Below are 21886 nucleotides of genomic sequence, written 5' to 3' on the forward strand. Positions count from 1 at the left end.
TTTATTTATTTGACAGAGATAGAGACAGCCAGCGAGAGAGGGAACATAAGCAGGGGGAGTAGGAGAGGAAGAAGCAGGCTCATAGCAGAGGAGCCTGATGTGGGGCTCGATCCCATAACGCCGGGATCACGCCCTGAGCCGAAGGCAGACGCTTAACCGCTGTGCCACCCAGGCGCCCCCACACTGGCCTTTTATACCCACTCAAAAAAGTTTCTTTCTTTCTTTTTTTTTCCCCCAAAGGAGTTTCCATTAATGAGTAACCAACATTTAGAATAGAATGAGGCAATAATTCTCTTTAATTCCAAATTTATCTAAAATCCCAAAGCATGACAGTTTATTATGCATTTCAGAAATAGAAGTGTATATACTATATTTTCAATATAATTAATTCTGAATGCTTCTAGTGCCTGACAGGATTTCTCACTATCAGATAAAAATACAGATTTTGAAAAAGAGTGTCAGTATGAACATCTGTATCATCTTTAAAATAGTGATAGGTTGAAGACCATACGTCACAAATTGCCTAAAACAATTCTAATGTATACATATTGTCCCGGCGTAATTATAAATTGAGTCCCCTTTCAGTCTCGGAAGTATCTTATGTGATGATCTAGTCATCGCACCAGTGATTTAGCTTGAAATTAGCCAAGAGCACAACACACAAATGTCATAATTAGCCTGTCCTCATATTATATACATTTTTTGGTTACATTTTACTTTATTTTGCATTGATGGTAAAAATGATTGACACACTCTGATGTTCAACATCAATCCCATTTAAAAGCTACTTTCAAAACCTTCACCAGCTGTGTTACTGTGTCTATATTTTGGAGATGCCCAAGCGGACATCCATAAATTCCTTTAATGTGTGGACCTGGCCATGAGCTTCTTTGGATCCTGCTTGCTCATACGTGAGGGGCCACAGTTGTGTCCTGCAGCCAATGAACTATACTTTAGACCTAGTGGAAGGCAATTACTAAAGGAAGCTCAAACTGTTCATTCATTTTTCGTCATTTTCCTTTGGTTCATGTCAAAGATAGTAAGAGATTCTTCTTCCCTGAGATGAACACCATTCAGGGTTTTTGTTTGTTTGTTTTTTGTTTTTGTTTTTTTTTTAATGTGTGTTCCTCAGTGTAAAATGGTGGAGCCATTTTACACCAAGTGATTTTGGGTATCACAGAATCATTCACTTTATCCCCCTTCCCAGGTTACACAGTCACATGTCCAAAAGATTTCAGTGCCTAAACCCTGTTTGACAGATTTCCTGAAATAATGTAGCTTAGGCACAGTCTGTATCAAATATTTCAATTAATACCATATGCTTTTGTCTGTTCCTCTTCTGAGCTGGTTTGGCCCTACTTGGCTATGTATTCTACTCTTACAGAGTTTGAGAAAAGAAAGGGTTTGGGTAAAAAGCAGAAAGAAGGAGTCCTAAATTGAATTAAGACAAAGAGCTAGATTTTCTGAGCCATGTGACCTTGGTCAAGATAATTCTCCTCTCAACATTTTTTTCTTGCCTGCAAAATAAAGTTAACAATCTCTTCCTGCTTAAAGGGTCAAATGAGGCTGCCATGTAAATTCTAGGTATGTTACTAGAAATATAAGAAAAAAATAAACAGAGAAAGAATACAGTGCTTGTAAGCCACAGTGCAAACCTTCAACAAGTCTTAATGCAACACTAACCTATGATTGAAATGGTGAATAAGCCCAGCCCCGATTCCCAGACCAGCCTATGCACGAGAGAGTGGATCTGGCTGTATGTAAGTGACTTTGATTGTTATCAGTTCTTTTCATGTCTGTATCACTCATTCCCCTGGATACACAATAGCAAGGATGTGTTTTTCATATATATTTTTTTAAGTGGAGAGAAAAAAAGGATTGGAATAGTAAGAGATTTCATTTTTTAATTATGCTAAAAAGATAGTAACATGTTTGCCGATATGATTTAGCATGTATAATAATTATGGCTTTTAAAATTACAGTCTTGGGGCACCTGGATGGCTCAGTCAGTTAAGCTTCTGCCTTGGCTCAGGGCATGATCCTGGGGTCCTGGGATCCAGCAGGTGTTGTCAGGTTCCCTGCTCAGTGGGGGGTCTGCTTCACCCTCTCCCTCTGACCCTCCCGCCTTCTCATGCTCCTGGGCTCTCTCTCAAATAAAAAAATAAAATCTTTAAAAAAATAAATAAAATTACAGTCCTGGCATATAGCATACAAATCAAAATGTTATATAACATAGAGTAACCCCCTTTTATGTTCCAGTGACATCTAATAAGTCCCTGGCTTTTCTGAACTGGAATTACTGTGAGGATAAAAGATCTGAGGACATTAGGAAAGAACCCATAAGAGGGGCAGAATAAAAAAGGAAGCAGATGTATTTGTCTGGGATTCTGCATATTGGGGAGAAAGTGTCTACAGCTGATGAATTATGGGGGAGCCCCCATTTGAGATGGAGACCAGTGTGCTACACTCCGTAAACTCAGCCCATTTTCTGCTCTTGGTTTTGCTTTTCAGCTGAGAGTTGTGTATAAATTTACTTTTGAGTGTTTTATAATAACACTTGGACCTTTAATGGATTTACAGTTTCTATCATTCCAGGGAAACTGCTGTTTATTATTTAGATAAATTTTAGGTTTTTACTATTTCTAAATGGTGGCATAGACTATCATTGCTTTGGTTCTTATGATTTTTTTTTTAAATTAGTGACAATATGAAAGAAATTTGTTAAAGGTCAAATAAGATAAATATATGAAAAGTAATTGGATAGAAGCTTATCCAAGAATGGTAAAAAGCAGTTAAACAACCACAGGAACCCACAAGTTACTGTTGGTGACACTATGACAGTTCCCTAGCTCTGAATTATGTAGACATCTTTTACTGCTTTTAAAGCCACTTTACTGAGGCATGCTTGATATACAAAAAGCTGTGCATATTTAATATACACTAGATGAGTTTGGAGATAAGCATCAACCTGTGTAGCCGTCCCCACCATCAATGCCATAAACATAGCTAACACCTCCGAAAATATCCTGTCACCCTCTTTTTTATTTTTTAAAATTTTTTGTGAGTAAAAACACTTAAGATATGGCCTCTTAGCAAATGCTTAGGTATACAATACAATATTGTTAACTGTAGGCACTGTGGTATATGGTAGATTTCCAGGATTTATTCATCAAGTATAACTGAAATTTTGTAGCCTTTTTAAAGCCAATGAAAAACTCAACTGTACTGGGGCAGTAGTGGGCTGCACTCTACTGGCTTAACTGCAATAAGGAAACAAAGAAAGAGCTTTTCCCTTTACCTTGAATACTTATTCAAGCAAGATGAAAAAAACTAACAAAGCTGTTTTGCCTTTCTCTATGGCTTTTTAGTAAATGATGATATGATAACAGCATGCGTTTTATATATCATCAGCAATTATAAAAATATATTTTCCACAGAATTCCTCAATTCTGCCTGCTAAGTCTGGAATAGGTACAGCCGGCTGCAGGGACATTAGGCAACAGGGGGAGGGAGGAAAAGAGGGGATGTATAAAGGGTCTGAACTGGAGGGCTGTTGGAAGGAATAAGGTAGCTGGAGAGCTACATAGGCATTTAATAGATGTTTAATAATATGTGTGAGTGAATGAATGAGTATAATGAAAAGTTCATCTGTGTGCACAGCCTATAGACTGGATATTCTTGTTAAAGCTCTTATAAATGGTAAATCCATTGCCAAGAAGAATGCAGTGAAAGTAGTGAGTTCAGCACAAGGTGGCAGCTCCAGGCTTGAATCTCTGGTAACTATGAATCAACAGTATCATCTTCCCAGAAAAGGGGTCGAGGACTACAGCCTGAGACAGGACCAGACTCAGCCCTCTGCTTGTTTTTGTTTGTTGTTTGTTTAATAACGGAGTATACATTTTTCACTAGTTACCTGTTGAATCATCATGTAAGTTTCTATATAATATCCTCAGGGTTGCCTCTTGGCCCAGGAAGCTGAAAACCGTGTACCCTCTGGCTCTTGCCAGAAAAAGTTGGCCAACTTTGCCTCTGAATATGCAGGGAAATGTTATCAGTACAGATATTGATTTTGGTTTTATTAGCAGTCCTATCAAGTAATCTCTGTCATTCACAGCCAACTTAGGAGAATTAGGTCATGTATGTTAAGATTCTTTTACCGATTTAAGGAATTTTCATAAATTATTCATGTTTTTGTTTATGCAAGTTTATTCAATAAATATTTATTAAATACCTCTGAGATAGGTAAAGACTACTAAGGGTTGTGTGAGATAAACAAATACAATATATTTCTGCTTCCTTGAAGTTTTCGGTAGAATAAGGAAGAAGTTCTTATGAATATGCTATGTGATAGAAAGAGTAGGGCCTCAAGGGAAGTAGAATAAAGTATTATCTCTCCAAGTGCTAGAACAGTCAGTCCTATTCAGTGTGACTTCCCATCTCTGTGAGGACTGTGTCTAACTTTTACATGTTGTAAAATGGGAACCTGATGAGAATTAGTGTTTATTACTTAATTGGCTTAAGATTTAGAACTAGTTCTAAGATATTATTGGAAGACACGCCGTATTGGAAATCAAGTCAGCTGAGAGTCACTTGTAATGAATATACCTCCTAGAGAAGTCTTTGTCCTGCGCTTTGTTTGGTTCTGTAGTAGGGCTTGGCAAGCGAAGGATGTCTGAAAGATTCAGTCTACAGAAGTTTAAAGATTCTATCCAGGAGTCATGTTCTGGACATGCAGGTATCAACTTGATTTTATGCATTTGAATAATGCATTTTTTGAAATATTGAAATGGAAAGGTCAGTCATTCCATGGCCCCCATGTTCAACCCTGAACCACTGTGCAGGCACAGAGAACCAGCAATACTGGCCCTCTCCTGGTAGTATGGCAGGTCCAAGGTAATAACTACTGGATTCTAGGGAAGGCTCTAATTAGAACATTTCAGGAAATTGCAACAACTAATTCATTCATGCAATAAGCCCTTTTTTTTAGGTAAGAAACACACTCGTTTCTTCATCTTCATGTGTTCCTTTAGGTGAGGGACACATAAATAGTTCCTTCATCGTGGAAGTTCACGTAGATCACACATATGTTACATATTTAGGGTTCAGAAATCCCCTTATGGTTCTGATCTTCCTAAGAAACTTCATCCTTACTCCCCAAGTCATGTCCCATTAGCCTTGAATCACCAGTTAATAACATACAGTGTTTAATAAACACTGACCTGAATGTTTTAAAGCTCATTGGCTCTCAGTTCCAAAGTTGATATTTCTCTTATCATTATAGGTTTTCCTTCTTGATGTCATTCGTGGACTAAGCAGGAAAATATCACTTTTCTGCTGAGACAGGATAGAGTAAATATCACAACAAAATGAATGACAGCATTTTAATGAAACCCACTGTTTGGCCTCTGTTTTGAGAAAATGGGACTCATTATAACACAAATGTTTTATCAGTATGGGTCCCCACATCAGACTTTATACCGCAGTGTCAACCATGAGGTTTGCTGAATTTTTAAGGCTTTCTCTGGACCTGTCAGACCTTTATGGAATTAATCCTTTATATTTGTAACAGCAGTTTCCACAAGATGAATACTTCATTTCTCATGAATCATAATAAAGCTGCCGTGCTTTGTCGGTGGAGTGACCTCTGCAGTCTTTTATCTTCAAGGGAAAAGATTAGACTCTCCCTCTGTTTATGGATAATGAGGTGGGTGGTTGTTGGTCTCTTGACACCTTCAGTAACTGCACCTCTTTGTGGACTCATATAAGTCTGTGATAAACTGATCACAGGGTGATTATAGCAAATTTCTTCATATAACAAATTTTCTCCTTAAGAGTAAATTTTTTGTAAGTAGCAAAGTTAATAGGTATGAACTCATAAACTGCTTAATATTAGAGCTGAAGACACCTAGAAGTTAGCTAGTCCAACGTCCTTGTTCTGTTAATGAGTACATCTATTCCCAGTGGTGTGGCCCAGGCTTGGTGAGTGACAGAATTAGACAAAGAACTCAGGTCTCCTGACCCCTTGTGCTAAGAGCTTTCTTTTGCAACAGACAGTAGCCTTTTTTTGCATATAAATTGCATAAATTGCTCCATTGATCTACGTGGAGTCATCTGGGACTTTTTTTTTTTTAACAATGCACATTTAATCCCTCAACAACCCCATGACTCTACCTTCAATATGGATCCCGAATCTGACCATTTCTTACCACTTCCATTGCAGGGTTTTCATCTAAGTCCCATCATTTCTCACCTGGGTGTTGGAAGTAACTTGCTGACCTGTTTCCCGCCTTCTAATGACCCCTGTTCTCAACACAGCAACCTGGGTGACCTTTTGCAGTAGGGTTTCTCATCCTTAACATAGTGATGTTTGGGACTGGAGTATTCTCTCTTGTGAGGGGCTGCCCTGTGCACTGTAGTCTATGTAACAGCATCCCTGGCCTCTCCCCACTAGATGTCAATAGCACCTTCCCAGTTGTGACAACCAAAAATGTGTCCGGACATTTGCCAGATGTCTCCTGGGGGCAAAGTCTTTCCCGAATGAAAGCTACTGCTTTATAACATAAGTCGGACCTTTTCACTTTTTGGTCAAAAGGCTTCCATCATTTGTCAGAGTTAAAATAAAGTTCTTTTGCTTGCTTACAAGGTCCTACAGACCTCCCAGTGACCTCTCAACCTAATGTCCTTGAACTCTTCTTCTCAGACTGATCAGTCCTGTCCTGTAGGTCTCCCTACTGTTCCTGGGAAAGCCCGGTCACACCTCAGGACCTTAGCACAGGCCCTTCACTCTCCATACAGAGTTCTTCCCCTAGACACCTGGTCTATGTTTGTTATGGACTAAATGTTTGTATTCCCCCAGAATTCGTATGTTGAAGCCCTAACCCCCAGTGTGTATGTAGAGGTAGAGCCTTTGAGAGGTAATTGGGTTTATTTGAGGTCATGAGGGTGGAGCCCCCATGATGAGATTAGAAGCCTTATAAGAAAGAGAGACCAGGGTGTGTGCACACTCTTATGAGTGAGTGGTCTCGCTCCCTCTGCCTCTGTCTCTCTTTCTCTCAAATATTATTACAACCATGTGAATAATAAAGCAAATCACTATGAATCAAAAAATGAATCATTTCTCAGAAGGAAATGCACATAAACTTTTAACAGTGGCTTTCACCAAGTGAACAGGATTATAGGCAATTATTGTATTTGGTTTTGTGTTCACATTTGCTTGTTTGTGTACAGTAAATGTAAGTAACTTGATTAAAAGTCCATTAGTCCCCTCAAAATCAATGGCATCTTCAAAGCTTGCCCACTCTTCACTGTCATCTGGATGGAGATATTCCTATGCGCTCGTTGCCCAGTAACTGGCACTTTTTCTAAATACTCTGAATAGTCTTCCTTATTATTCTCGTTGACAGTTGTGCCTTCGTGAAAAGCTGTCCATCCCTCTACTTTGAGAAAGACTGATGAAAACACAAGGGTTGGGAAAGCCAGCTTACATTTAACCAAAACGAGGGGGGGTTAAAGGTTCAAACCCAGGGCAGATTAAGCAGCACATCAAAGTTTCTCTTTTAAGTGTTCATTTTGCATGAAGCCAAGGGAATGATAACCTAGATGTCAGACTGTGTTACCTGTTGAGCTGAAAAAAAAAAAAATCCCATTACAGTTTGCCCAGTATCACACAGCAAAATCAAGCTGTGGTTTAGAGATTTAGCTCTTAAAGCAGCGAAGGGATGAGGAAGCTACTCTCCCACTCTATCTTGGCCCTTATCGTTTCTCTTTACTATTGGATTTAGCCAGAGGACACTCAGACAGCTGCCTGGGGCACACACTTCTCACCCTATAAAAACCTGAGATCTTAGCAAAGCTTCCTCTGCCTTGTGGAGGATGCCAGGTGCTCAGCATGTGTGATGTGGAGCCTCTGTGTGGGCTCACTAAGCAATTTCTGCTGGGACGGTTGCTTCATGCACTTCGAATCCTGTATTTATATTTCTGAGTTTTGCTCCCTGTCTTGCAAAGGGAAGAGAAAAGAAGAATCACTGTGTCAAGAACAAATCGAGTTCAACAACCTTTCTCCATGGATATTTGGTGGTTTTGGTCTAGGTCAGCAAACGTCCTGACACGAAAATCACTTTTCCTGATTCAATCATGGTAGCTTTCCAAGAGTTCACTCTTCTCTTCAGAGATGTGAGAACTGAGCGGAATAGGATGAGTTCATATACTATTTGGTTAGTTTTGCCATGATTGCAAGGAAGTGAATTCATGGGGATACGAAAATACAGGATGCCCAGTTAAATGTGAATTTTGAGTAAGCAACAGATAATGTTTTCGTATAAGTATGCCCTATGCAGTATTTATTTAATAGAAGTATTTAGGACATATTTATATGAAAACATTATTTGTTGTTTACCTGTATTCAAATATAACTGATATCTTTAATTTTTACTTGCTAAATCTGGCAACTGTAATGGGGGAGGAACTTGAAGTGTCCTTTAAACTTTTTAATTTAAATTTTCATCCATAGCCTCCCTACATTTTAATGATACTTAACACATTGCCATAGCAAAATGTACCGTATTTCTTCCTGGCAAGTCTTCCTTTGCATTACTTAAATTAAGAAATAAATTCCACAACATCTAATTCACTTTTAATTCCCATCTGTTAGTGATAAAAATTGTCTTGAAGTTGCACAGCTTCAAAATATGCTAGCCTTTACCAAAGACTGGAAGGTACACAATTTTTAAAAAAAATACAACCACATCTTTTGACAATTATTTTTACTTTGTCTCTTATCAAAGTAGAAAAAAAGCACCGACACTTCATAGAAACCCCAGTGGTCATTGGTTCTGGTCCTTCAGTGAGATACATTGCCTTGCTCTGGGCTGGCTGACCTTAAAGTCTCGCATTTAGATAGAGCACATCAAGTACCCCCCCCCCCNACTGAACTGAAGTGAGGCGTAGGTCAGTCAAGCAAGTGTCCAGCGTTCCTGTGGTTTAAAAGGCTACAATTATACCATGGAGATAAAATGTAATGAAAGAAGTACAATCTGATAAAGAATACTATATTTACCAAAACTTCTTTTGAGAGAGGATTGTAGCTATCCTAGCTGATCAAAGGAAATCTTTTGACAGCCCCTTATATGAAGAACCAAGGATATCCCAAGGAGCACTTTAAATGTTTAATAGACTAGAATTTAAATTTGGCTCAATGGAGTACAGTCATTTGGGGTCCGGACGAAGTGCTGGTTACGAAGTTGAAAGCTGAGGTATTGCCAACAATAACCCTCTTCCCTGGCCCTTTCTCCACTTTTCCTTAACCTTTCAAAGAGAAGTGTGCTGCAAATGTTAATAAAATATGTGTTGAGAGGGTGTTCAGCTAATTGCCTTCTTGGATCACCCCCATAATTTCATCTCCCTACTTAGAAAAATAATTGACCCAAATTATGTACATTTCCCAAATATGGAAAATTATAAAAGGACAGTATAAAGAACACAAGGACCCCTTTGCTCTAGGTCAGGCTACCAGATGTTTTGGAGAAGCGGTTGTCAAGATTTGGTGAATATGAAAATCCCCTGGGAGGCTAATTAAACCCTTTGGGACTGTACCCCCAAAGTTACTGATTAGGTAGGTCTGGGGTGGGGCCTGAGAATGTGCATTTCTAACAAGTTCCCAGTATTGCAGTTGCTAGTCTGGGAACCTTGGTTTGAGAATCACTGTTTCAGAATTTATATTTTGAAATCCTAAACCCAGTGAAGGTCACATATAGTTAGGGTTTTTTTAAATTCTTTTGTTTTGTTTTGCTTTGTTTTACTTTGTTTTGGTTTCTCTGCTCTTTAAATTCCACATTCCAAACCAAACCCTCAGAAGCATTATAAACTTTTGTTAGGGCTGAAATCCAGGGTTATAATTGTACCTATAATAGGTGTTTAATGACTTAAGGGTATTCCACCATTCATAGAACAATTTTACTTTCCTTCAGTGGAGGTCTATTTCCTTAACGCAGGAAAAGCAGATGCAGTAGCATATATTTCTAAGAAGAGATAAAGATGGCAGAGTTTTCTGGGTTGATTACAAAAATTGGGGATCATCTGAATCTCCAAGCATCCCAAGTGAAAGTTTTGTAATTTGAAAGAGATAAAATTTTGCATAGCACGTTCTATGGGGACTTGTACGACGTTGTCTAATCTTAAAATCTTTTCAGGAGCTGCTTTTTACTTTTATGCTGTTTTTCATAAATTCCATTTTTTTTTCGCTTTTATTGCTTTAATCAGAAGCTGTTACATTTTGGACTCGGAAAGGGATTTCTGACTCCGTGAGGCATTATTTTTCACACTTAACAATGTTTGATACTGTAGATAAAATGTCATACTTAAAAAAAAAACATTCTAAGTTAGTGTGTCTCTGTGACTGAATGGTCTTTGAAATTAAAAAGAACATGAGAAAGAGGGCATACACAAAGGAACTTAAACTAACAGAAAGAGTTTTACTATTTGTTTGATTATTTGGGTGAGTTTCTAAAATACATTACAGATCTTTTCTATCTCTAGATACTCAGTATAAATTTTGAACAGCCTTGACAGTGTTATTTCTGATGTTTATTTATTTCTGACAAAGCCAAAGCAAATAAATGTTGGTATTTCTCCTTTGGGTACCCCTCAGCCCTCCTCTATATCTATATTGGAAAAACATTGAGGGATTTGATGTGTTATTATGTGCTTATAAAATACAGTCTTTCAGGTGGCGCCTGGGTGGCTCAGTCGTTAAGCATCTGCCTTCGGCTCAGGGCGTGATCCCAGAGTCCTGGGATCGAGCCCCACATTGGGCTCCTCCACTGGGAGCCTACTTCTTCCTCTCCCACTCCCCCTGCCTGTGTTTCCTCTCTCACTGGCTGTCTCTATCTCTGTCAAATAAATAAATAAAATCTTTAAAAAAATACAGTTTTTCAGAAGAAGATGAAAATAAAGAATCATGTCCAAGAACACTATGACACTATATTATTTTTTCTCATACTGACACAATTAAGAAAAGACCAATTGGTTAAATGAATCTATGGTTCTATGCCTAATTCCTACCCAGAGAAGATCTAGAGATCTTCCCAAGCCAACACTTGGAGGGAGAAGAGGCCCTGAGACTCACTCATTCTAATCATGAACTCTGCTATCAGACTCAAACACTCAGATTTCTTAGTGGATGGTATTTAGGTACTCTCAAATATATTTCTCCAAAGTATAATTAATTATGTAATTTTATAGCAGGCCAAAAGATCACTTCTTTTCTGAAGCAAGATGGAGAAATGTTACTATATAAAGAAAGGTTCAACAGAATGATCACCAGCATCTTAAAAATCAACCCAAACCAAAACAAACAAAAATTTCTCCAGTTGGCTTTCTTCTGGATGAAATCCCCACCATAGTCATTCTACTGTAAAATCCTCTGTAAAATTATAAAGTAGGTAGTTCCTTGTTGACTCTTCAAAAGCATTCTTCTGTGGCTTTCTGAGCATTTCTTTCCCTCATTTCCCAGGGTATCTGTCCCCCATCCAACTCTGCCTGCCCAAATTCCAGCCACAACTTTTCGAGCCACAGGCTCCAAAAGTGATTTCTACTTCTTCGTCTTCTTCGGTTTTATCATCTATCTTTCTCTGTTCAAACATTAGATCAGTGTAGTTGATTTCAGATGGGGATTCTTGGATGAAACAATTGGATCAAAATGATTTCATATTAAAATATGATATACTTGTTGGCAAAATACCTCCAGGGGGAACTAGTACCCTAAGAGAAGAGGGAGAGGGGCAATCTAAATTGAAGTCAGTGTACTGTGTTAGGGGGGCATCTCTTAAGCCCATGTAAAATACCTCCCAAGGGAGTGGAAGCAGCTTATGGCTACATAGACTGGAACTTTGAAAAGAGGAACATTGGAGACAGATGTATTGCTTCTCAACAGAGTCTATTGGCTTGAGTCCATCTTTTTTAAAAACTAAGTGACTCATGCAAGTTACTTAAAGCAGTGAGATACCTGTATTCCACAGCAATGTATTAAAAATGTAATTGTTATAAGGAGTACAGAAGCTCAAATTGCCAGCAAAATGCAAGGATAGACGTTTTGAAGAAAAGTTAATCTTTATTTAACTTTCTTAAATTATGTACTCACAGCACTGAAAGCTGTCATAAACTCCGTGTTTCAGATTCAGTGAATTATTTATTTGTGATAATGGGCACATATACTCATTAACATGCTGTCGTAAACAGCTGCATTCAATGTATTATGTGTTCTGTGACACGAATAAGGTGTCCAATATGAGGTTGTTGTTTAAAATATAGGCCCCAGGAAGAACCAAAAAGCAATAAATGCTTTTTAATATAGGTGCCTGGTCTTGAATTCTAAATTTATTTCTACCCTATTAATGCCACTTGTATGGAAATTGCAGGTATTACTCTAGTGAAATATCTTGACATTCAAGGACATTGGAACTTCTTTCTGCTTTCCCATCCTCGGTATCTCAAGCTAGGTGTTCACTGACTTGTGTTTCTGTTCTTGTCAAGGAGGGTACCATACACATGGAGAAGTCATTTACAGCAACATGAGTCTGCATCTCAGTAAGTTCAGAGCAGGATTCACCTGATGGATGCCTTCAACCCATACTAGTTCTGAAAGTTTCCAAACTAGATGTTGAATTTAGAGATTGTTTAGTTCAATGCCTTCATTTTACAGATGAAGGAACTGAGATTTTGAGGACTTGAAAGACGTGTTTGAGTCATGGATCTTTAAAAGTGCCAGGACCAAGAGCTAAATACCCAGACCCCCAATTTGATATACTTCCCACTAGAATAGGTAGTAAAAAGTAAGTTGGCTACACTAAAATGATTTGGGGGAGGGGGAGGAGGAGCTTACTGGGCAGTGAGGGGGCTAGGCTGTATCTTTTGAGATTTTTACCAATATTACTTATGGTAGACTTAAATGCTTACTACTATTTTATAATTTATATTAATTTGAGCAAAGTTTCGGCCGCTTTCTTTGAGTGAACGGTCTCATTGGATGAAATGAGTGTATGATGACAAATGATGCGGGTTACTGGGGAAGTTCAACAGAGGAGCAAAAGTAAAAGATTTCAAATAGAAGGCTTAGAAAAATCGAGTATGACAGGTAACATTACAGAGGAACAGTGAGAAACTGTCCAGCTCTTATCTTCACTGGAAAGTGGGTATATACAAAATTAAGAAAGAATCTGTGCATTGGAGCTAGTATGGATCAGTCCTTCATGAGAATATTGATAATGGCAATTTACATGCCTGCCTTTTAAATGACAGAAAACTAGAAAGTTTACACAAAGTACACATATGTACAAAATTGTTTCCATTACAGAAAAATTAAGGAAGCCAATGAAATTGGGGTTGTTATCCTGAAATACATGAAGGCTAAAACATAATTTAGGTGGTATTTTTAAAGAAATTAAATGCTTCAGAAGAATAAAGGGCTCTTAAAAAGAAATGTCCATCTCCTCTGTATTTTCACACAATGTAATTCAGGAAAAAATATGAGATTAAACAGAAACAAGAAAATTCAGTTATATTCTAAGAACAATGAAATATTAAAAACAAGGTACCAAGAGCCATTGTAGAATACCAAGACCCAGAGATGGTTAAAAGTGAAATTAAAAGTAATTCGACCCAAATTATTTAGGCATACACCTCTTTGAGCAAAGCGTGAGCCCAATGACCTCCAAAAACCTTGCCAAAGCCTATGATTCAACAACCAAGCATTCTGCTAAATGCTATGTTGTGAGCCCTGAATATAATATATTTTAACTAATTATACTTGTTTCACCCCCTCAGGATTCTTAAATGACTTTCTCTTCCTCCTGTTGATTTCTTATGTTCATTTATGTTTATAAAGGAAAAAAAGAGAGAGAGAGAGAGAGAGACCGAATACAATATAATATTCACTTAGATTTCCTGGATCATGAACAACATTCAGATGGAAATTAAGACACTTCAGGGATTTGTGATTTTAGGTAGTAACATTATTGACTTGCTTCTGCAAGTGGGGATTTCTTACCTATTTTAAAATTCACCAGAGCTTTGTTCCGAATAACTTTCCCTACAGTATTCAGAGTTGATTTTTGTTGTTGTTGCTGTTAATGAAACACCATGCCTGAGCAGATTTTTTTTCAAAAAATTAATGGGGGCTATAATCAAAATGCAGAGGTAGAAAAAATCTCCCAAATCCTAGGGACACTGCTTCTACTGCTCCACTACTAACCATTGTTACTTTAAGATATCTAGTTTTATTTGGAAAATATTAGTTTTTTTCTATGTTTTTAAGCATTGACTTATAAGTGACAATGGCCATGTCTAGATTTTTATTGATTTTTAATTTCTCATACTATTACTTTTTGGGTCAATTGTTTCATTAATTTGGTTAGCTCAATTGGGCACTTCTTTTTTTTGTTCCTTTAACAGAATATCATTTACTCTTTGATATTTTTCAAAGGCCCCCACTTTTTTGAAAAAGTTTTGTAAAGAAGAGGCAGGGAATAAAAGCCTGTGATCTCTTTGAATAAGTGAACATATTTATTTTCCTATGCTTTCTTGTTACAGGCTTCCAGATTAAGCCTTTCACATCACTGCGCTTCCTGTCAGAGCCTTCTGATGCTGTCACCATGCGGGGAGGGAGTATCCTCCTGAACTGCTCTGCTGAGTCTGACCGAGGAGTGCCGGTTATCAAGTGGAAGAAAGATGGCGTCCACCTGGCCTTGGGGATGGATGAAAGGAAGCAGCAACTTCCAAATGGCTCTCTGTTGATACAAAACATACTTCACTCCAGGCACCATAAGCCAGATGAAGGACTTTACCAATGTGAGGCAACCGTAGGAGATTCTGGGTCAATTATTAGTCGGACAGCGAAAGTTGCAATAGCAGGTAAGTGGATTCTTCCTTTTTCTCCTCTTCCTTCTTCACCTCTTCTTATTCCTTTTTGGGGGATAAGAAAATCATCTTTGCAGAAACAGTACCATTTTTAAGATAAGGGAACAATGTAAAAAAGATATATACAAATTCCCTCATGGTTTTGACTTACTTTTTCCTTAATTGCTTGGAAAACAGTAGAAGGATCTCAACAACTAACGTAGCATTATGAAAATTTTAGAAACAAAGACTGCCTCAAGTTGATGTACTACCTGTGTCTGGGGGGAGGGCTTTTCATTAGCTGAAAAATATTAGAAAAAATGATTTCCTAATTAATTTCATTTTACAGAATCACTAATGCTGAAATTTTGTAGAGCTTTTTTATTTTTACTTTTTGCCGTCAGAGCAGTGAATTTTATTTTAATTATAATGGCTTGAACTTCAATATATAGATTTCCAAATAGAGAAATAAAAATTTGCAGTCGTGCATCCAAATATGCTTGGTAATATGTTGACTCAATAATTAAGTAATAAGATCAATAGTTTTTCCTTTCCATCTGAATATTTTCAAGTGGTATAGGCCCTGAAAAAAATAGTATAAGATGTTCTGGAATCCATGGATATTATGCTCTCTGCCCCACTTAATTTGGTTAGAGAGCAGCTTAATAATTATGATTGTGATTATGATTGTGATTATTTTGGCCCCTGAATTGTTGGACATGCAAGTAGAAGACTAGTTTTATTTGTTTCTGTAATGATTTGGCTCAAAGTGGGCTTTTTAAAAATTATTATTTTGACATGGGATACAATGCAAGGCAAATGGATCCAACTTGAAGTAAGTTTAAGCTTTCAAATGGGTAAACAGGTTTGAAGGGTTGCTTTCAAACTTAATCTTTAGTTCTCACTACATAATTAAACCAGTAGGGCAACCATTTGATATGGGCTTCTTTTCCCAGGTCCCATTTTGTCTAAAGTCTAGAATACTGATAAGAATAAAAACTCCTTTTCAGCAATAACACGTGCTAGGACAATTGGACAGGACCATCAGTCCAGCACACATTCTTCTACTGAGGGTGTGAGGAAGTTCAAATCTGCAAGAGATGTTCTTGTCAGGTGACAGCATAAAAAATTAGATTTTATTGATACACGCTCAGTCCAGAAATCCAGTTTCATGCCACAAAAGAGTATCACAAACCAGACTGTGCCTGACCAAAGATGTCTTGGTGGGCCAGGTCCTCACCTAGACACACAGGGGCCAACCATCCCGCTTTAAGCAGGACAGACCTGGTTTTAGCATTTACAAGTGCCATGCCCTAAGAACCAAGCCCCCAGTCTCAAGTAAAACTAGGATGGTTGGTTAACCCACCTGGCAGTACCCTGCCTGCTTTAGCAATGACAGACCAAAGCACGGTTGCAGAAAGTCCTCTTTACTCCGGAAACACGTGAGGTGGCATTCTGATCATGCAAACCAAGGCTGTCAGCCCCCTGGGTCCTTTGAGTGATGGGTGTCTGGAATTTGATTGATGAGCATAAAGTGTAGAGAGGACTGAAAGTCTATGTTAATTATGATTGATTAAAAGGAAGTAGAGCTGGGGATTAAGGTAAAATCTGCTTTCCCAGAATATTCCAAGTGAAGTGGAAAGGGTGCAATTTGATTTTCTCTAGTGTCAGAATTTCTGGACTCTCAGATCCCACCCATCCGTCACCCATGCTGCTAAGGTACTTCTGCCGATTTAAATGAGCTAGGCTGGCGTTGCGACACCCTATTCTCATCCAGTGCATGTGTGCTGTTAATGAAAATGACCTGATTGGTGTGGTTTCAGTTTCCCTGCAATCTAGATTCACTTTTACCTGCTCTGTTTCAATGGTGAAATGAAGAACGATCCCTTCCCTGTGAGCTATTAAAACAAAGTGGCTTCAACTTTCCTATTCTGTAGAAGGATGGGCTGGCAGATCCAGTCACTGAGTTACAATCTAATATTAGATTGTATCATTTCAAGGCAATAAGGCTGTTCACAGCATTTTAAACACTTACCATGCTGTTTGGCAACACAGCATACATCAATGTTATGTCTGTTGAGGTTAAGATTGCCAAACCACTGGAATGCACAAGGGGCATATATCTTCCTTGTAATAAAGACCATGGGCCTGATTTAATCTCATTTTTAAAGCATTAGCAGTCAATAAACCAGTCACCGCTAAAAGGTAACAGTCAGCTTTGCTTGAGTGAAAAAACAAAAAACCCCAAAAAACAAAAAAACCCTGTTTTGTACCGTCAAGTGTGGTGTAGAGTCCATTTAAAATAATAATGCCTCTCTTCCATTTTTGCTTTCTCCAAGTGTCCTTTGAGAAAAAGAAATGTGGCAAGTGCAATCTGTCTTTAATCAATCAGAGCATTTCATGCCGTGATCTTGCCATGCACCGTTCATTCCTATTTTATAGGAACTTCTCACATGTTCTTCAAACTCTTAAACCTAAGTGCACATTTAGCTGAAGTGGGAGGGGGAGTAGGAAAGATAAACGAAGGGCTACCATCCCATCCAATGTCTTATTAAAAGTCTCAGTATGGGGCACCTGTGTGACTCGGTTGGTTGAGCTTCCCACTCTTGATTTCAGCTCAGGTCATGACCTCAGGGTTGTGAGATGGAGCCCTGAGTGCTGGGCATGGAGCCTGCTTAGGATTCTCTCTCCACCCCTCCCTTTGCCCCTCCCCCCCTTTATCTCCCTCTATCTTTAAAAAAAAGTCTGAGTGTAACAAGCTGTTGACTATTGGTATTCCTGATAATTGCGAGTTCTATCAGTAAGGGCTATTACTTCATTTGTAAGCAGCTTGGCCTGTACTGGCTGAAACTTGGGAATTTTATTTGTATCCAGTTAGCTCTAGTCTAAAATGGTGCAGTATTTCTCTGATACGGATATTTCTGTTTAGCCGTCTAGATTGAGACTTTTAAAGAGAGAAGCAGAGCCAGACTTTATCTGCAAAGCTTCTCCTTCCCTTCTCTGCTCTGTACCTGTCAGAGTGTTGGGCGTATTTAGTAGTTATTCATTAGATATTTGTTTTGCCAGTGAACACATGGAGCTTTATGCCATAGATGGGGAGGTTTCCATTGTCGGGGAGTAAGAATTTCTGTCCCTTTTAAGGGTCCATCTAACTGGACTAAGAATAAAATTGACATAAAACAGATTAACAGGAGAAAATAGAATTTAATAACATGCATACAGGGAATCCCCCAGACATGGAAATCCCAAAGACACTCAGACAAAATGAGGTACATATGTCATTCTGAAATAAGGAGTAGGGTAGGGATCTGGGATTTCAGAGGAAAGGAATGTACTTCACAGGGCAATAAGAAGACGAACAGAAGTTTGGTAGTTAGAGGTTTGCCCTGCCATATGGATGGCAGAAATTTTCAAATAAAATTTATTTCCTCTGATAACCCTTGTTCTGGGAAAGGCCTCCAATTTAGATTACTCTATATAGTTAAGGGAGGGGCAAAATTTTCTCTTGAGCCCATAGGGTCTCTATTGCTTATGGCTCAGAATAATCTTCATGCCAAAGTGGTCCATGTTGGGGCAGCTTGTCCTTGGCTCCTACACTGTCAATGTCGTCTTTGTTTTCCTCTTCCTCCTGGACTTCTCTCTCTCTCTCTCTCTTTTTTATGTTTTTTTTTTTGAACTTGATGAGATTAAACTTAACTACTTGATGGAGAGAGTTGGAATAATTTTATTTATATCTCAGTAGTTGATAAATTATTGGAATAATTTGATTTATATCTCAGTGATCTATAAATTACTTAACTCTTGAGGACTTTGGAAGTATAAGGTGGACTGTGCTGGAATAGCCATATGCTACTTAAAAAAATAAAGGCACGTGCCCATTCCTCATTCCTTCTGAAATCCGTAACATCAAGATGAGTGTGCATCTGGCCAAGGACATTTTCCCTACTCCAGATGTTGCCGGCTTTCTGAGCCTCTGGATTCTCGTCCATAAAATCGACATAAATAACCTACCTCCTAAGGATGTTCTGGCTTTTAAATAACATTTAGCACGTAAAGCCCTGGCACAGAGTAGATTCTTATTCCATGACGGCAGTAATAGTACAGATAGACCTAAAAATGGATACGATGATGTTATTACAATTAGTATTATTAGGAAATGACACCTTTGACTATTCCTTGTGATGTTACAGAACATTTTTGGAGGGGTCGGGAGAGAAAGAAATATAGGCTACAAATCGTGAGCTATAAATATTGTCATCTTGGATCAGATATCTGCTTTTGCAATCTACAAGCACACGCTGGCAAGCCCGAATTGAGTTTATAAAAAGTTGCATCTGTGCAGTTTGTTGGCAAGCTGTGCCGAAACCTGTTTGACTACAAGATTCACTTTTCACAATGTGATCTCATGCTCTGTGCACGAAGCCAGTATAATCTGTACTGGTCAGACCAGGAGTTCCAGATCATGCAACTGCTGTTACCATTTCAGAAAAAGACGCCTGGCCGTCTTCTCGACAGAGCCTCCTTAATGTCCTTCCAACTGAAAAAGATGCACTGAAGCTGAGTTCACTGGAGTGAGTCAGTCTAGACTGAGGGTTTATCATAACCCCCTCTCTTCTGGGGGAGAGGAAGTCAATGCCAGTGTATAAGAAAACCAAATCACTGCAGAGCGCCTCTGAATAATCGCGAGAGCACCATCTTGTATATTTTCCCTGACACCACCACCGCCCATCCGCCACCCAACATGCCTGCCCAACCACCCCCTCCTTGCCCACCCACCTCCCCTGCAGGGCTACAAGGATCACAGGTGGAACCTAAGTGCGACCTCTCCTTGTATTTACTCTCTTCGGCATGCAGTGGGATCCGCTCGTTCTCCTCAGGTAAAGGGACGCTGATTGCAAGATACATCATAGAACATTTGCATCCAGGTAGATTCTTCTTTTGTTAATTTTTAAGCATTTACATCTTGACTATTAAAACCGCTGACTTTTGTATAATATTTTCCTCTTTGTACATCATATTCATGTGCATTAGCTCATAATGCTCAAAAAAGCTCTGTGATACAGATACCCAAATTGATAGAGAACAAACCTAAAAAAAAAAAAAAAGGGGAGTGACTATATACAGGCAGAAACTGGAACCCACATTCTCTAACTCTGGTACCTGCTTATTCCCTTATCACTTTGCTTCTCAATCTGACAAGTAGATGGAAGGACACTGTGAATAGATTCCTACCTAGTCATTTACTTTTTAACCAATAAAACTCTCCAAAATATAAACAAAGGGAACTTAACAGTCATTGTCATAATAATAATATTATAATAGGTTTTATTTATCCATATAGTCCCTTGAAAATATCAACTCCCTATGGGAAAACACTATGATTTGGTTGTTTTCTTCTAAAAAGAGAGATTTTGCTACCAAAGCTGTACATTAAATGATGACACATGATAAATCTCTCCTAAAATATAGAGAACATGTAACTTTAAAAACAAGCTTATATATACTCTTTATAGGGGCAAGATTTTTCTTATCTTTTAATCTTTGTAAGTGGTTTTATAATCCAGGCTCAGTTTGCATTTTTTTTTTCTGTTTCTTGAAAATCAAGGAAATAAAAGGACTAAATTGCCTTTACTTGAATTGTTATTTCATTCAGGAGCATATTTTTTTTTCCTTCCCTATTACAGTAGATGTTTCAAGATGCAAATTGTCACACACTGCTTTTAAATAACACAGGCATTATAATTAAAATTCCCGTGTTAACAAAAAATAATTAGTTACTTGCGGAGTTGTTGCAGTGAATTCCCTTCCAGAATGCCTCCCATTTAAATGAGTTATGAAATAATTAGTGAAAGCATATTATGGTGAGAGAAGCTAGAATCGCCTCAGCTGAATGGAGCATTTTGTGAAATGATAATCTGACCTTTACGTTTTTACTTAAAAGGAAACAGAAAAAGGAGCTTGTCTTAAGAGAAGGGAGAATAAACTACATTGCCTCAGGTCACTCAAATGTTATATAAAGGAAACAGCAAGAAAAATGCTCATATTCCTTTTCTCTACAGGAACAAATTTAAGAATCTTGTCTAGAAGGTCAAGTTCATCTGGTCAAGCAGCTTGGAAAATGTATCCCAAGGCCCTCGAATACTCTCAAAATTCTATTTTGGGAAGGTGCAGTTACAGAGCAACACTTTTTTATTTTAAACCAATAGGGGTAGTATTTATTTTCAAACAATAAGTAGGAAAATAAATTGTTCAGACTCCATAATTCCTAATGCTCTTAATTATCTCCAGTTAGCTAAATGTTCCTATTGTTTTGTGGTTAAAACATGAGAAAGAGAAAATATATATATATATATATATATGAAGAAGGAAATGTGGTGTTATAAGTAATTGTTGTGTGCGTGCTAATCTTATAATTTTCTTTTAATTTTATTGCTAAATAAAACTGGGATAATCACCAACATTGCCCAATGCCTCCTTACCCACATCCTCCCACACCCTCTACTTAAATAATTGCATTTTAAAGAATAGGTTTTTAGTTTCCTCCTTCCTAAGTCAATTAACTCTGCAATAAAATTAAAATAGAAATATATTCCTGAAAAATATGCACGGTGGAAAGACATCTTCTACATTATAAAAACTACAAAAGAGAACTTGACAGGGCTTTTTATAGTAGAAACATCAACAAAATAAATTTTAAAACTCTTCCTACCTTTCATTTCCTTTTCTTTGTTATGAATTCTAATTCATGTGACAATGGAAATAGCTAATTATTCATTCTAAAAATCATTATCTTAAGAGCACTGTTTTTTGTTTTTTTTTTAAATTCAAACCTTAAGCTAGCTACAGTGTGATTTTTCCTGCTACTATAATAAAAATGAAGGAGTAATATTTAAAATAACTCAGTGATAGTAACAGAAAACTCTTTTGCATTCTAGAAGACCCCTTTGGAATACAAAAGCTTGATTTTTTTTTTTTTTTTTTTTTAAAATGTTCACCC

At 37.9% G+C, this 21886-nt stretch overlaps 1 protein-coding gene across 3 annotated transcripts in view; it reads left to right on the top strand.

The window, feature by feature from the left end:
• The window catches only part of DCC (DCC netrin 1 receptor), a 1087479-nt gene that overhangs the window by 373344 nt on the left and 692249 nt on the right, over positions 1 to 21886 (top strand). For all 3 annotated transcript variants that reach the window (XM_034642890.1, XM_034642891.1, XM_034642892.1), the window contains exon 2: positions 14584 to 14904. In XM_034642890.1, the coding sequence (XP_034498781.1) occupies positions 14584 to 14904 (321 nt within the window). The remainder of the gene's footprint in view (positions 1 to 14583; positions 14905 to 21886) is intronic.

The sequence above is a fragment of the Ailuropoda melanoleuca genome, chromosome 14, assembly GCF_002007445.2.
Source record: "Ailuropoda melanoleuca isolate Jingjing chromosome 14, ASM200744v2, whole genome shotgun sequence".
In the NCBI taxonomy this organism is placed as follows: domain Eukaryota; kingdom Metazoa; phylum Chordata; class Mammalia; order Carnivora; family Ursidae; genus Ailuropoda; species Ailuropoda melanoleuca.